We start from the raw sequence: 16,321 nt of genomic DNA, 5'->3' as shown, positions 1-16,321 counted from the left end.
TATCTCTCTTCTCTCTCTATCTCTCAGTCTCATACACTTTCATGCACAGTGTCCATTCACTTTGTTTGCGATCATAGCATTCTCTCATTAAGAACGGAAGGCTCTCCCTTCCATAAGAACAAAAGGAACCTTGAGCACAATTCAAAGCACTCATCTTGAGCAAAGCGCAAACATTCATTCCGCTGCTCCTAACAGGTAGGCCTTTGGGGTTGCGCACAGACGAGTGCGTTTCTTCAACTCTTGTATGTGCTTGTAAGGGCAACACATGCAAACGATGGGAAACAAACAACACGCTTTTCTTACTTATTTGCTGGTGATTCTATGCTGAATTTTCAACTTACACACTTGTAATTCTAGAGAAAGAAACATATTCCTGTGAAGGGGCTCGGCCGTTCCATGTCCAACCTTGTGTCACTCTCTCTCTCTCTCTCTCTCTCTCTCTCTCTCTCTCTCTCTCTCTCTCTCTCTCTCTTTAATATGTCTTTCAGTTATCCATATCTCTATGCATCTATTATGCTATATCTCTACATATGTATGTCCCTCTCTCTTAAACTCTGACTGGAGATTGGTATTTATCCTTTGTGCAAAGTGTTAATTGGTAGTAATAAGCATGTGGTACAGCAAGCGCATAGTGGAGAAGATGCCTCTGCAGGTACAAGACTTCACCTTCAGCTTGGATTTTGTTGTGGTTCATCTTTCCGAGGTGGAGGGCAGCTTCCCCTTGCTCATTGGCAAACCATGGCTATGGCACACTAAAGCGCTGCATGATTGAGGGAATGAATTATGACGTGACCATCGACATGGATTCATACTCGTGGATCCCCAACGAAACCAATATACCAAAATAGGTCCTAGCACTCAAGGAAAGAAAAGTGACGGGTAAGCTAGTCTCCAGGTATTTGGTCAAGTTCCGGAATTATCCAGCTCTTGGTGCGAAGTGAATAGAGGAGGACCTAGCTAATACTCCTCAAATTTTAGAGCTTTAGATTTAGGCTTTTCATTTGGCTCCAACAATTCCAAAAGTGCATGTTGAATCAGCGGGTTGAATTCGGCGCGATCTGTGCTGCATAAGAGGGGAGCCACTTCACTCCCTTGTCACAGATTGCCTGGATGGGAATAAAGTCAGTCCATTTCTCTCTCAGATTTTGGGGGTCTCTCTCAAAACCATATAGCACTCTCAAAACCATAGCTACTATATCTATGTTGTTGTAGCTGGCATTAGATCTCACTCACATCGGGTGTTCAAATCAGCCCCATATCTCCCTCTTTTGTGGCCATTGGCAACCCAAGTCAAATTGGATCTCCTCATCAAATTAACCTGGAGGTGCTTCATTAGAAGAGCTTCCGTAAAGGTGATCTTTCCAATGAGTTGAGTCGGGCATTGACGTAGCATCTGTGTGGAAAGCAAATACCATTCCACAAACAAAATGGAGGAAACTTGAGAGGACTATTGGACCCAATCGATGTACATCAAACCTCTCTCTCTCTTTTTCTCTCTATCTTTGTGACTCTCTGTACCTACATACACAAATCTTCTCGTTCATGAATTTGAGAGATTTATCTCTCTATCTACATATATGAGGAACCATCCTTAACACAAAGGAACATAAGGTTGTGATTGTGTGACTGCTACATCTTCTCTAGAGTCTATTTTCTTCCACTACGCTGGCACAATGATGTCACACGTTGAGAAAAGCTGCTCTGGTTTTGAGAACAACACTCTTACCATCATGACCTTGCATATCCTCTCTAGGGTTTCTAAGAAACCCCTCGGTTTGCTACATAGAAGAATGTAAGAAGCATTTGTGATGGGAAACCCTGGCCCTAAAATGCATCATACATCAATGACCAAGAATTCACACCCTATTACCTAGGAGTGTTTTCTTCTCGTGTTGGGTATACACTACATTTATCTCAGATCAAGTCTAGATGATTGCTGGATCATCAAAATTTATCTCGAGAGGACCTAAGCAACCTATGTTATAACTTGGCTCAAAATGGTAAGAAGGCTTCTGAGATGTAGAAGAACCTCTCTTTTATGTGCCTTCATGGCACGGTGCCAGAGTGGAATGTAAGCAGTGGATCTATCTGATTGGTCCTGCAGGTCAGCTTTGGCCTCTAAATAACATTCATAGAACTTTCTTTCTTTCTCAATTGCCGTGGTGAAGCCTCAGTATCAAGGCTTCAGATTGTTCTCAACCCATGCGTTAAGGCGGACTTATGTATTCTCTTGCACCAGGTATAGAGCTGAAGAGCCACACCCAAAATCGAAGGGGCAAGGTCTTGATCTTAGCAGCGCAACCTTTTCCTCTTAGTAGCTAGAGCGACACAGAGACAGTTTTGGCATGCAAGAGCCTGAATCCATGTTTCCTGCGCTCTGTGTTTCTCACCAACAAGTTATTGCATATTTAAATGCCACCGCTCTCACAATTTGTACGCAGCTTGATTCTAGTGGGTCGAGAGCCAGCTTACCTTCATCAAGCTCCATATTCGTCAACAGGCGTGGGGAACTTGGCATCCTCCGAATATTAATAAAAGGCTGCTTTTCAATCGTGTCGAAAAAATAGGTGTGTCAAATTTTTAAGGGGAGACACCGGAGCCAGCACGTGGGGAGGGAGGGAGGGAGGGAGGGAGGGGTGGGCGGGGGTCTTTTCGTCGTGTTCCCTCGCAATGCCCGACCAAGTGGGGGAGATGAAGCAGAGCCGAGCAATGGTCGAGAGAGAGAGAGAGAGAGAGAGAGAGAGTAGAGGGACCTCTGTCTTTGGGTGCTGCAGCTCCGCATGGAGTGAGATTTCAAGGGTCGCGAGCCCCGCCCGCCCCGCGGTCTGCCTGCTCGAGGGCGTGCATGCAGCCAGTGATGGTGAGCGCCGACTCCCGAAGGTTGGGGCCGTTGAGTCCGGACAGCTGTGGTTCTTTTCTTTTAAATATAAGAGATTCCTTTGGAATCTCGTGTAGAAATTCATGCAAAAGTCTTACAAATTTGGAAAACTCTACTTGGCATCTTGCCGGTTATGAAACAAGTGATATTAAATCACTCTAAAGCATATCTCTCTCTCTCTCTCTCTCTATATATATATATATATATATAAAAGCAAAAATTACCGAAATACCTTTCTAATTTGTGGAAATTCCCAAAATGCCCTTGTATCTATTTTGGTTGGATTGTTCACAATTTTTTTATCTTTATTCCTTTTTGACAATTGAGATCCATTTTTTGAGTGCTTAGCATGTAATTTGTCACCACTCACCTCGCAAAAAACGGGAATTTATTTTAAGAATAATTAAGCAATTCATCTCCAAAGCTTACATAACCAACTTAACTTCTAGTTTTAGCATCTTGCACCGATAGAGAATCGGTCTTCCTATGAAAATCCACAAATATTTCTATCTTTGGAGAAATTTATACTCACAACTAGGGATATTCTAAGAATTTTGAAAATTTTGAAGGGCATTTTGAAAATTTACGACAAAATATTGGGATATTTTCGGAATTCTTGAAATTTGAGGGGTATTTTGGAGAGAGAGAGAGAGAGAGAGAGAGAGAGAGAGAGAGAGAGAGGTTCCGAGAATTTTTATTAGAAGTTCCCAATCCTTGAGAGTGGGTACTCTATGGACGAGTCCTATTCACTTTGCAACCTTTAACTTTGAGAGAGAGAGAGAGAGAGAGTCACTTTGCGACCTTTAACTTTGAGATAGAGAGAGAGAGAGAGAGAGAAGCATTGTTAGAGAAAGCAACACTAGTTGCAGCCATCATCCATGAAAATGTGAAGTCTGAAAAGAGAGAGAGAGAGAGAGAGAGAGAGAGACCAAGGGAAGATAGACATGCTCATAACCACCCAACCTGCTTATATATAGGCCCCTGGCCCTCTGGCTCTTAGCTACATATAGCCCCTATACCGCATGTGTATCCGGAGTTGACCCTTGGCCTTGGCCCATCCTACCTTAGGCCTGACATTACTCCCCCCTTGGAGAAGCGTTTTCGTCCTTGAAAACAAGTTATCCAAAGAGGATATGCAGATTACAAGTGTAATCTTGTGCTAAAGGATATGCAAAGCACGTACGTTAGCACCAAGCAATCCAATTAGCAAGAATGTATTGCTCTAGTTGGAGTTTGCTTATCATAAGTTAAAAGCATGTTTGCGACTAGGTTTAGTCTCTTCATGTATAATTCATGTTCTTAACCTTGAACACTAGTTATGGTGGGGTTGTTTACTAATGAAAATTGAGAACAAGTCAAGGACTTATATTTTGCTGCTAAGTTATGTCAGCCAGTTACTTTCATGGAAAGTGAAAAGAGGTACTCTTTTGGGTACTCATTTGTTGTGATGATAACTCGTTTAGCATGTTCATGTGCGTTCTAAATGGAGTCTACACACTATGTTGGATAGGAGCCGGTAACACAAGTTGGTTGCAAATGGACAACAATGTGAAAAATCAAGATGTTACTTTTGGTTTCATTGAACCTCCTACTAAACCGTGTTCCGGTCAAGCAACCAGCTGAATCCATGAAGGATGCCACTGTGGAAAACATTAGTGTATCACCACTCTGACAGTACTGAGGTGTTTTTCATCTTGGTTAACTTGAAAGATCCACAAGCACCCAAACCGAACCATGACCTCTATTAGTGATTGGTAGATCCAAACATAACCTCATAGAGATACTGAACATAAAGTGCAAAATGTTTCGTAGCACTAATGTGATGAATATACATGCCGTTCCAAATCAACCTTTGTTAAACACTAGGGCCCATAACACCTAGTGTGCATGCATTTAGCAAAAAACATATCCGAAACTTTATATCCATGATCATCCTTGTCAATACTGATGGCGAATGTGATGCTCCAAGCACACATTAAAGAGGAATGTAAATAGTTCTTAAAAGAAACTAAATACTTTCTACTGCAATCATTTGCAAACCTTGCTAAAACGTTTGAACCATAATAGAAGGCGAAACATTAATCACTTCTAGGTACAAATAATGAAACCTTTTCATTAACAACTCATAGCCTTGTTATAGTCATAAACAACCATCCTTTAATGTTGTTTAGCAACACTTGTACGTTTAACAATTCAGTCTGAGTATCCGACAATTTCTGGCCACGGAAATTGTTCCTAATACGACGTGTTGAAAACGGTCTTATAAACGGATTTGATCAGCACCGAGGGACTTTGTCGCAACACATAATTGGAATAGCAGGTGCTAGTGTCAGTCCCAGAGACTCATATTCTCCACATGTGGAATATGTCTCAAGTAAGGATGTTTGAAAAAAGAACATCCTTCAAGTACAAGATGCACTTGGGTGTGGAGGTAACTGTAAACACACATGCGACGTGCATGAGAGAGACCCTCATTATCCATGCTCCACACTAGCTAAACCGAACTCCTTGAGTTCCTAGACCATGTTGTATCCCATGTGACAACATGTGCCAAATCATACCCTACAAGTGGGTCTATAACTGCGGAATGCAGAATTTATTGTGGACACTACAACCCAAATTTCTTGGCTCTTACGTGGCCTTGTCATCTTGTTGGAGAGCAAAAATGGATGAAAACATATAAGTTTATTCATCCAACTTGAAAAAGTCAAGCAAAGCATATGCAAAAATGGAAATAAACCAAATCATATGCGTACCTGGAGGTTGCATAGAGTGTTCACTTACCTGTAGTCAAAGGCACTTGCCCAAATTTCCCGCCTGCAAAGGCCTAGGAACACTAATTGAAAATTAGTGAAATGCAAGTAGTATTGCACATGTAACCTTGGGTGTTGCCTTTGCAATCCAAACCCCTTGGTTAAAATCGACATTGTCAAACCCCTTGGTTAGACTTTTGTAGGGAAACTACTCAACTAGCAGCCGGTACTTGGCATGTATCCGTGACCCCCCTTGAGTTTGCCCTTGTTGGTTTGGAAACTTAAATTGTCCACTACCCCTTGGCAGTTGGTGAACGTCTTTCCGTGAAAGCGTAAATGTGAAGGTTCCTAGAATTGCCCATCAATACTTAATAAGTGATTTAGTAATCACGAGCTGGGTCTTACCCCAAAACTATACTCATATAGACACTCTTAGTGCTATAGATAAACTAGGAGATCCATTGAAGTTAGAATCATATTCACAACTATATCTTTTCCGGACCCAAAAATCCATAATCTTGGGTTTTTGTGAACAGCCATGATGTCTGAAATGTTGGCTTCATCTATTGATCACCTTGGCAGAGATAAGCGCTTACGAGTTTAAGAAGTTCAAAAACTCAAGTTGATTTTCACACATAAAGGGTGTAGTGATCGCTAATGGCAAGACTCTGGCTTGTCTATTAGAATCGATGGGTACTCAACTAAATAGAACTATTCGCGAGATCACTGATGGATTACAAACAGATGGCTCTTAGACATTCCAAAATAGGTGGCAATAGATGGCTCTTAGCCCTTCCTATTGTCTCTTAGCCCTTCATGTTACCTATTGACATAGAAAGATTTCAATAAAATCATGCCAAGTTTCACCTTTCCCGCATAAAAGTTGGAAAGAGAGAGAGAGAGAGAGAGAGAGAGAGAGAGAGAGAGAGAGAGAATGTTGGGCTGAGGAAAACCCCTTATTCTAATGTGTTGTATGCCCCTTGCATATGCTCCAGTGTAGACCATGTCTGTGTCATAGCTTATCCAATAAGTGTACAACAGTATGCATGTACAAGGCTCTTGTAGAGATAGATACCATAATTCACATCTAGGCCCACCTAGCGTACATGTGGTCATGATTGTACTAGAGTGACTTAGGTATGGCACTTTGCCCGTGAAGAAATATATAAAAAACGCTTGAAAACATCCATAACTGAGCTCGTCCTTGACAGAGTAGCTAGTGCTATAGCGAAAGCATAAATAGTAATGAGATGGAATTATGTCAATCTCACTGACATGCAATGCACGTAGAGGTGGAAGCCCTTGGCGACATTGACGGCCCTACAGATGAGAAAATACCAAAAGTGCCTTGCACAATCACCCTTGGCAACATTGACGGCCCTACAGATTGAGGTGATACCAGAAGTGCCTTGCACAATCGAGCATGGATACATCACAATTCGTCGTTGTCATACGTGAATTGTGAGCTTATATCCTTACTTTGCCAAATTCTTGAGCTTGTGTGCCAATGCCCTTGATGCCCAATCAATGGGAAATATCTTAGAATGAGATAGAAGCCTTGCTTTAAGTGAAACCATCAAAGCACTTTGCTTTGCATGATAGGCAGTCCTTGCCAACTTAAAGGTTAAAATGTTGGAAAAACAAGAAAGCTTGAAATTATTTAACATGATTGCTCCTGTGGCAAGTTGTCTTGAGTCTCCGAAATAAAACTCGCTTGAATTCGGCTCATAGCCATATCTGTTGTGCGAGAGAACGTCGTCATATGCACCATATACGCTCTCATGTGACATAAAAACCTGCAGACATCCTGGAAATTTTCCCTAAGTTCGTATGCTAATAGCATATTCAAACTTTGGAAACCGCGATGCCAAATGCCGAAAGGGAAGCCTTGCTTCACATAAGTACTCATGGAGTTCTAATGCTCATAGCGAACAGATACTCGTGCCAATTGACAATGTCATAGCAAAAGAAAGTCGACCTTGTCAAGCATTCACAGATAATCGACCTTATGTGACATAAAGAAACCCCAATCGTCTTTTCAAGCTATAACGAGTGGTTAGCCATGCCGAGCACATTTGCCTAAATCTTGTCTTAAATATACTAGCGGTACCACTGAATGATCATGGCATACAGTGGTAAAGGTCTCCCAAATTGATCTCCTCATAGCAAGGTATTATAACATGAGCATGAAAAAGAAAGCCTTTCTTCGTACATAGCCCTTAGATATGTGCACATACCATGCATGAAAAAGAAAACCTCAAGGACCAACTCCTAAGTGTTGTACTGAATATAGCTATTTATATTCAGGTAGTGAGCCTTGCTCAATGATGAAAACACCATTTTGGAGACCAAGTGAACCATGCTCCAGAAATTCAAATGCCAACTGCATAATTGGAACTAACTAGACAAGAAAAATGCAAAAAATATGCATACCTCAGTGTCAGGAATTGACTTGCCATGTCGGCCACATAGCCTATGCTGACGAGCTTCCTTGGACCTCGAACCGTTGCCAGTCTATCGTCAAATTGGCAAAATAACTTGCCCAAATCTTCTTGCTAAAAGAGAGCGTCTCCCATTGCAAAAAGTACGGAATGACCACAATCAAACATAGCCATGCAAGTGTTAATAGGACTAAAAGGCCTTACTTGTTCGATACCCTTGTAATAGCGTCGATCCGTAGTTAATGCGATTGTGTAAATTTGAAGTTTAAATTTTTTGCAATTGACTGGCAAGGAAGTCGCCGAATTTCTATCAAGGTCAATTCTTGTACTTTGCTGCTTGCATGACTTGCATGTTGCTGCATGTGAGCTTGCTTGCTAAATTTTTGCAATTAGCTCCTCACGTGGGTTAAATGCTTCTCATCGGCCTTGCCGAGAGTCCCACTGTGGTAACCAAGGCCGATGAGTCCCACTGTGGTAACAAACCATTCAAGGGTGTAAAAGCCCAAAACATTTTGCGCTTTGTGTGAACAAGGGGTTGCCAAGTCTGGCGATGGCGGGCACAGGAAAGAGAAGGATGCTAGCTTTGCGTACAGTCCAAATCTCAGGCCTCGCCTGTATCAAAACCTGCCCCTTGGGCCATGATGAACCCAAAGCGAGAGAGAGAGAGAGAGAGAGAGAGAGAGAGAGAGAGAGAGAGAGAGAGAGAGAGAGAGAGAGAGAGAGAGAGAGAGAGATCAGTTTTGTGCAGGTCATCTTTGACCGCTTGTGAGTGTAAGGGCGCGTACCTGCATACTGATCACTTCACTATCGAGCCTCTCCTAGGGGTAGTTTCCCGTAATAGCTGGTCGCTTCGCTCTTGAGCCCTTCCTAGGGGTAGTTTCCCGTAGCATCTCCGCCCGCTGTTGGCTGCACCATGCTCATCAAAGGGATTGTGCCAACGGTCTTCCCTCCTTCCTTGCCAGAGTGCTTGTCCACGGCACACACACACACACACATAGAGAGAGAGAGAGAGAGAGAGAGAGAGAGAGAGAGAGAGAGAGAGAGAGAGAGAGAGAGAGAGAGAGAGAGAGAGAGAGAGAGAGAGAGCCCATGCAAAGCCATGCAAATCAGGTTTACCCTCCTCCATAGCTCTCCCTTCCCCTGAGCTCTGATACTAATGTAAGACCGAGGGAAGATAGACATGCTCATAACCACCCAATCTGCCTATATATAGGCCCTTGGCCCTCTGGCTCTTAGTTACATATGGCCCCTGTATCGCATGTGTATCTGGAGTTGACCCTTGGCCTTGGCCCATCCTACCTTAGGCTTGACAAGAGCCATCATCCATGAAAATGCGGTTGAGAAGACACACACACACACACACACACAGACCCAAAATCGGAGTCAGGATTTGAGATTGGAAGTGTTTTTATTCTTGAAGCTGCAATGCAACACTGGGGAGGGTTGCAATGGAGAGAGAGAGAGAGAGAGAGAGAGAGAGAGAGAGAGAGAGAGAGAGAGAGAGAGAGAGAGAGAGAGAGAGAGAGAGAGAGAGAGAGAGAGAGAGAGAGAGAGAGAGAGAGAGAGAAGGGGCTCAACAAGCTACAACAGTTCGCAGCTCCACAAAGCAAGGGATGCCTTGAATGTCGGGGCATCCCTTTCTAGTTGCCCATCAACTTCAGTCTTCCAAGCTCCAGAGTCCAAGCCCACTACAAGCCAATCTATGGTGATCACTTGTGCAACTGCATAAAGTTGTTGAAGCAACGTTCAAATAAAGACAAAAATGGCAGGTATTCAATGGTGGAAGCTACTAAAACTTGAACATTCACAGACCACAACTACAGCTCAAGAGCCCTCGTGCAAGACTTAGAGAGAGAGAGAGAGAGAGAGAGAGCTTGATGGTCGCAACCTCCTGCAACCAAATATGTTGCCTCACATCTTACATGCTTAGCTGCCCCACACCTTACCTGCATCTGTTCTTTCCATCGATACCCTGGGCCTGGCTCTCTCTCTCTCTCTCTCTCTCTCTCACTCACTCACACACACACACACACACACACACATTTATTACTTAAGAACCCATAGCATATTGGACACATAAACTTCACTTTATTAGGTCTCCGCCATGGGACTTGGCCCTTCTGAGATACAAGTAGGTTTTGATTAAAAAAAGGGGGGTGGTTTACTGCCTTGTGTAATACTGGCCGTGAAGGTGCTAGGGTAGTACTCTCATACTGCTTTGTAGGTGGCCTCGCTATCGCAAGAGGGGGTCTCTCCACTCATGGCACTCTGCTCAACACACAGGACTGGCGGCCTTCCTCCTTCCTCCTTCCTCTATTTAAAGAGGTGAGGGTGCAACTCCGCCCCTCACTTAGCTTTGGTTGTTGTTCTGCTTGCATTAAGTAGAATTGTGCGTCTTTTTTACTCTGAAGTATGGAGCGCGCAACACAAGTTACTTAGGTTTGCCACTCTGCCCATGCATATTTCTTTGCAGACCTACTTTTGATGATGTAGCTAGTTTTGATAATGTGGTTCTTTATGAGGTTTTCGCTCTGTATAAATGGAACCTGGTTAAGGTCCTTGTTGGTCGGTAAGTATATGTGGTGATGATTTTTTGGCATGGCTTTTTACCCTTCCACTGGAAATTTGGGTTGCTATTAAAACTTCGTAGTTACTGTTTGAGGACGTTTCGGGATATGAGGTACCAGCTGTTGCCGTTTAAAGTCTCTATAAAAACTGGTATTTTTTGGGGGGACTGCTCTACGTCAACATTGGCTTTTTTAGGGGATTGTGCTGCCACTTTACGTAGCATGGCAAGTACTCTGTCGGCAGTAACCGAACATACTTTGGGGGCTTATTGAGCATCAAAATGCCTTGTGATTTACCATAGGTTTCTTTAGCACTATCATAAGAAGCCTTGATAGGCCTTGTATATTGGTTGGCTATGGGTACATACATGGGTGATGGTGTTTTTCTGTCCTACTACGCACTGATATTAGTTGGCTATGGGCACATACATAGGTGGTGGTGTTTTTCTGTCCTACTGCGCACTGTTATTTAAGAAAACAAACGGGTTCTTAGGGGTGTTGGGCCCAGTTGCACACTGTTGCAGTACTTAGTCTTTAGTGTATTAATTAGGTTAGGAATGCATTACAATTTTTGCATTCACTTAGGTGGATGTTGCTCCTTTTGTAGCTTTGGGTATTGATGTGGTACTAGCACTTTAAGCATGGTATATTTTTCCCTTAAACTTCATGGATTCGGCTCAAGGCCTGGCTTGTATCAGGGCTCCTTACTACTTGGATTGCTTAAGAGAAGTATATGGTAAGTGATATACAAATTGTGGGATGATTTGGAGTCCATTGACCATGATGGGTATCTGACCTAGAAACAAACTTAAACGAGCTTGATACTTTATAAGAGCTGTAAATGGAACTTTTCTAAGAAAAACTTCTTGTATAAACTTCAGTTGGTGGAGCTGTCATAACTAATAAAACTAATAAAAATAAATAGAAAGGGGGGATTCAAACACTTGAATTAGAAGGGGTGATGGTCTTCTAATCAAGATGATACTCTTTTACTGAAAACTTTGGGATTTTTGTAAAAAAGAGAAAACATTTTTTCTATAAATACTATGGACTTAGCTTGTAAGTTTTTAAAAAAATTGTAAGATGGACATGGATAACAACTGTTATAGTCCATTGATACCTGTAAAACACATCCAAGGCTAACATATATGTTGTCTTGTTTGGATGGATGCAGGTAAGGACTCTATCTTGTTTTGGAAAGTTTTTTTTGGCTGTAGCGAGCTGTCTAACATTGGATTACACATTCACCTACTGCTTGGAAGTTCTTTTGTTATTTGTCTACTGGAATAGGGCTTCATTCTTACAATCATTGTAAAAAAATAATTTTAATACTGAATTGTTTTTGTACTTATCATTTCCTTTTTTCTAAAGCCAACTGTCTTTAGAATGTAAAAAGTTCAATTATGTCTTATTATTTATGATAAAACAGCTACACACACATCCTAAACATAAGGTTTTTTCTTTTATGAAAAAATTGGGATGCTGGCTTTGGAAACTAATTCTGAAACTTAGATCTAAGATGCACCCACAGTCTATAATCCCTTAATTGGTTGACTGGTGTTAGGTAGTCCTTCATAGACTATTTTTCTGGTCTCCTGGTCATGGCTATTATAGTCTTTTACTTTGCCGGTTTAAGGTTTGCCGGCCCAATCTACAGTAACTGATCTTATGTATTTCCTTTCAAGACCACAAACCTTTTAGAATGACAGCCCGCATGAGCGTAAAACACAACCCTGAGAATCATACAAAGATTCTTGTGCAGATTAAGTTGGACCTTAAGGACCATAAACCAAAAAATGCTTTGGCAGTTAGAACCAGACCCTTCCAAATCACCCTTCAACCTCAATCTCATTGACCATTCTAAATGCCCTTCCAATACTGGCCTCTACATCCGTACAAAAGGGAACATGGAGTTTGTTAAAAGCAACCCGGACTTCTACACAAAATCCATTTCGAATGTTTTTCAGCCCAATGTTAAATGTGCCTACAGATTTCTTGACCCTAAAGTCTCTTGCGAATCCAGCATCATGTGATTTGATCATGCCATTTGGTTTATTCTCAACCATCTTGACCTACTCTTCCCAAAAAAACCAGTAGATTTTCACCTCTCCCTTATTTGCTCCTGGTTGGGCGACCAAGCTAAATAGATTGTAATTGCTCAGATTGCCTTTAACATCTTTCGTGGATTAATGCTGGATATCTTGAAGGAACTGAAATTTGATGAACCTGGAATCTACCTAACCACTTACGCTAACTACAAAGGTGTAAAGATCATCACTAGCTTACTCAAACCATGTATTGATGAGGATGATGCCCCTACTCTGAAAAGACCCAATTCTCCTACTACCCCCAACTCTTTCACTTCTTTTTTAACACCTAGCTCTTCCTCTAACCGGGGGAAGTCGCGTAGCTACACTAGGGGAAGAGGCAGAAACTCCCCCATCGGGAATTTTCTTGAAATGTAATCCTTGGTGGAATTGCAGGTTACTGCGCGCCCTTGCGGATGAAGGTTTCTCAACAAAGTAGCTCCAAACCAAAGCTATTTCTACGTACACTATCTCTTCCATAATGTACTTCTCAATTGGATAAAACCTAAATCTCTTTTTTGTGAGTGCTTTGATCTACTTTTTGGCAATCACACATTGCTTGATAATGTACTCATTGGTTGGACATATCAACAACCCATGAAAAACTTGGTTTACAGTAATGATTTTCTTCGACACGGATCTGCTCTCAATTGTTCATGCAGTCAATTTACCACATTTTGCAAAAACTTTGATACATACGGTATGCATTTTTGTATTGTGATCTTAGCATCATTGAAAATATCAAAATATGAAGGATCTTGGTCAATGGGCTCAATCACATACCTAACTCTCCCAAAAACCCTTACCTTGCTCTATCAGCTGTACTTAGCTGCCTAACTGACCTTGTCAGCTCTCTCCAACTGGAGAAGACAATCCTACTGGACTTAACAAAAGTTGTGGAGGAATGCTTCTTTCAGAAATTATCACAAATTGCTAGAAAATGGTTATCCACTAATAACTCCTGGTTAACACCACAACTTGCTCTTGATTTTTTTTAAAAATCTAATAAGTGCTGGATAAAAGCTCTAATTGTCCCTTTTATTTGCAAAAACCTTGCTTGGAATGCTGCCGGCGATCGGGTTTCTGGGAAGGAATTCATTAGAATTAACTCTTCCTTACAAACAGTCACCAGCAGCATCTCAAGACACTTGGAGAATTTAGGCTATATTTTACAGGACACTAAACTACCAGTACTTTTTCCCACATATAAGGTACAGAAACACAAATTCAGATGGATATCTGGCGCTTTTAATGGTATCTTTACTGATATCATGTTATGCCTTGACCTAATATTAGCTGAGTTTGAACTTATTTGTGCCTCTAAACAAAAAATCTGCCACGACTTTCTACAAATACAGTACAACCCCTTCTCGATAACAAAAAACTCTATTGAAGTCTCTCTTAACCTCCCTAAATAAATCTTCCATATTTTTTAGCAAATATCACACAATGTTATGAAAAACATTCCCCTTGATGGAGATCTTGGCCTTAAGAATGTTCTAGCCAAGGTTATTAAAATGGCTTTCTCCAATGCAAGAAGGAAGATTTTTTTCTACATATCACTTTCCAAAAACTGAGGTGGTTAAAGACTTATTCTATACACCCCTTACACTTCAATGAAGAGAAGCTTTGTCTTTACATTTCATGGTTTCTTGATAACTGTACTATCCTTTCTAGAGGACATTAACCAATGCCTGAGCATCCCCATGGGGTTCTCCTGCTCTCCACTTATGTGTAAAATTTACCTGGCCTTCTTCAAATACAAATGGCTTCTCAAAGCCATGGAATGTAGGAATAATAATCTTTCACTATTTGGACATACTTACAAGTACATGGATGACATACTAAGCATCAACAATAAAGCCTTCCTTGAGGAATTCTGCCTTATATATCCTCACTGCCTAAAGATTGAACTTACTTCTTTACACGAGTTCATAACACCCAATGGGCCTTTTTGTACTTTGGTACAGTTTCTTAACCTTTCTATCTCCCTTCATATTCCTTGTGTTGGAGGATACGACCTAAGATTTGTGTGGAAAGGGGATCTTCTTAAACTGCCACCTTTGGAGTCCATTAAGAAGAATAGTAATAGGCCTCACAAAGCAGAGCTTAGCACTTGTATCAGCCTACTATTTGATCATCTACTCTTCCTCCAACTATCTCCTTGCCAAGGAGGCTATAAAATTACTAATAAGAAAATATTGCCATAACGATTTCAGTAGAAGCCAAATAGTCAATAAAATTATACAATCTCGTACTCAGCATGATTGGCCTGGGTTACACTTTAACCATGAAAATCTCATTTCTCTAATAAGGTAGTAGGCCCATTCCCAATGGGCCTACTATCAACTCATTGTGTTTGGTGCCTAGGAGAGGGCAGGTATACACACACACACACACACACACACACACACACACACACATTGTATTACTTAAGAACCCATAGCATATTGGACACGTAAAGTTCACTTTATTAGGTCTCTGCCATGGGACTTGGCCTTTTTGAGATACAAGTAGGTTTTGATTTAAAAAAGGGGGGGCGGTTTACTGCCTTGTGTAATACTGGCCGTGAAGTCACTAGGGTAGTACTCTCATACTGCTTTGTAGGTGGCCTCGCTATCGCAAGAGGGGGTTTCTCCACTTATGGCACTCTGCTCAACACAAAGGACTGGCGGCCTTCCTCCTTCCTCTATTTAAAGAGGTGAGGGTGCAACTCCGCCCCTCACTTAGCTTTGGTTGTTGTTCTGCTTGCATTAAGTAGAATTGTGCGTCTTTTTTACTCTGAAGTATGGAGTGCGCAACACAAGTTACTTAGGTTTTCCACTCTTCCCATGCATATTTCTTTGCAGACCTACTTTTGATGATGTAGCTAGTTTTGATAATGTGGTTCTTTATGAGGTTTTCGCTCTGTATAAATGGAACCTGGTTAAGGTCCTTGTTGGTCGGTAAGTATATATGGTGATGATTTTTTGGCATGGCTTTTTACCCTTCCACTAGAATTTTGGGTTGCTGTTAAAACTTCGTAGTTACTGTTTGAGGACGTTTCGGGATATGAGGTACCAGCTATTGCCGTTTAAAGTCTCTGTAAAAACTGGACTTAGCGTGTAAGTTAAGTTTTTTTTTGTAAGATGGACATGGATAACAACTGGTATAGTCCATTGATACCTGTAAAACACATCCAAAGCTAACATATATGTTGTCTTGTTTGGATGGATGCAGGTAAGGACTCTATCTTGTCTTGGAAAGTTTTTTTGTGGTTGTAGCGGGCTGTCCAACACTAAATTACACATTCACCTACTGCTTGGGAAGTTCTTTTGTTATTTGTATACTGGAATGAGGCTTCATTCTTACAAATATTGTACAAAAATAATTCTAATACTGAATTGTTTTTGTACTTATCATTTCCTTTTCTAAAGCCAGCTGGCTTTTGAATGTAAAAAGTTCAATTATGTCTTATTATCTATGATAAAACAGCTACACACACACACAACATCGGACGATGAGGAGGTAGGAACCAAAGCAGATGATTTGACTCTGAAACAAGACATTAGATGAAAAATCCTTGCTATTCTACAGTAGGAGTTTAGACTCATCG

General features: G+C 41.4%; 1 protein-coding gene across 4 annotated transcripts in view; it reads right to left on the bottom strand.

Annotated features, from left to right (window-relative positions):
• The window catches only part of LOC147442844 (acyl-CoA hydrolase 2-like), a 102,317-nt gene extending 99,428 nt beyond the window's left edge, over positions 1-2,889 (bottom strand). Inside the window, exon 1 of one of the 4 annotated variants that reach the window (XM_086528857.1) lies at positions 2,754-2,889. Coding sequence is in view for 3 of the 4 variants with exons in the window: in XM_086528859.1 (XP_086384985.1) it covers positions 2,473-2,518 (46 nt within the window). In the remaining variant the exon portion in view is untranslated. Of the gene's footprint in view, positions 1-2,472; positions 2,703-2,753 lie in introns of those variants that run through there. The other 3 variants (XM_086528859.1, XM_086528858.1, XM_086528856.1) reach the window with 3 other exon arrangements.
• Positions 2,890-16,321: the final 13,432 nt, after the last annotated feature.

Source organism: Adiantum capillus-veneris, chromosome 14, assembly GCF_014529385.1.
Source record: "Adiantum capillus-veneris isolate H3 chromosome 14, ASM1452938v2, whole genome shotgun sequence".
Taxonomy (NCBI): domain Eukaryota; kingdom Viridiplantae; phylum Streptophyta; class Polypodiopsida; order Polypodiales; family Pteridaceae; genus Adiantum; species Adiantum capillus-veneris.
Note: the sequence above shows the minus strand (reverse complement) of the source record. Positions and strands in the feature narration are given on the sequence as shown.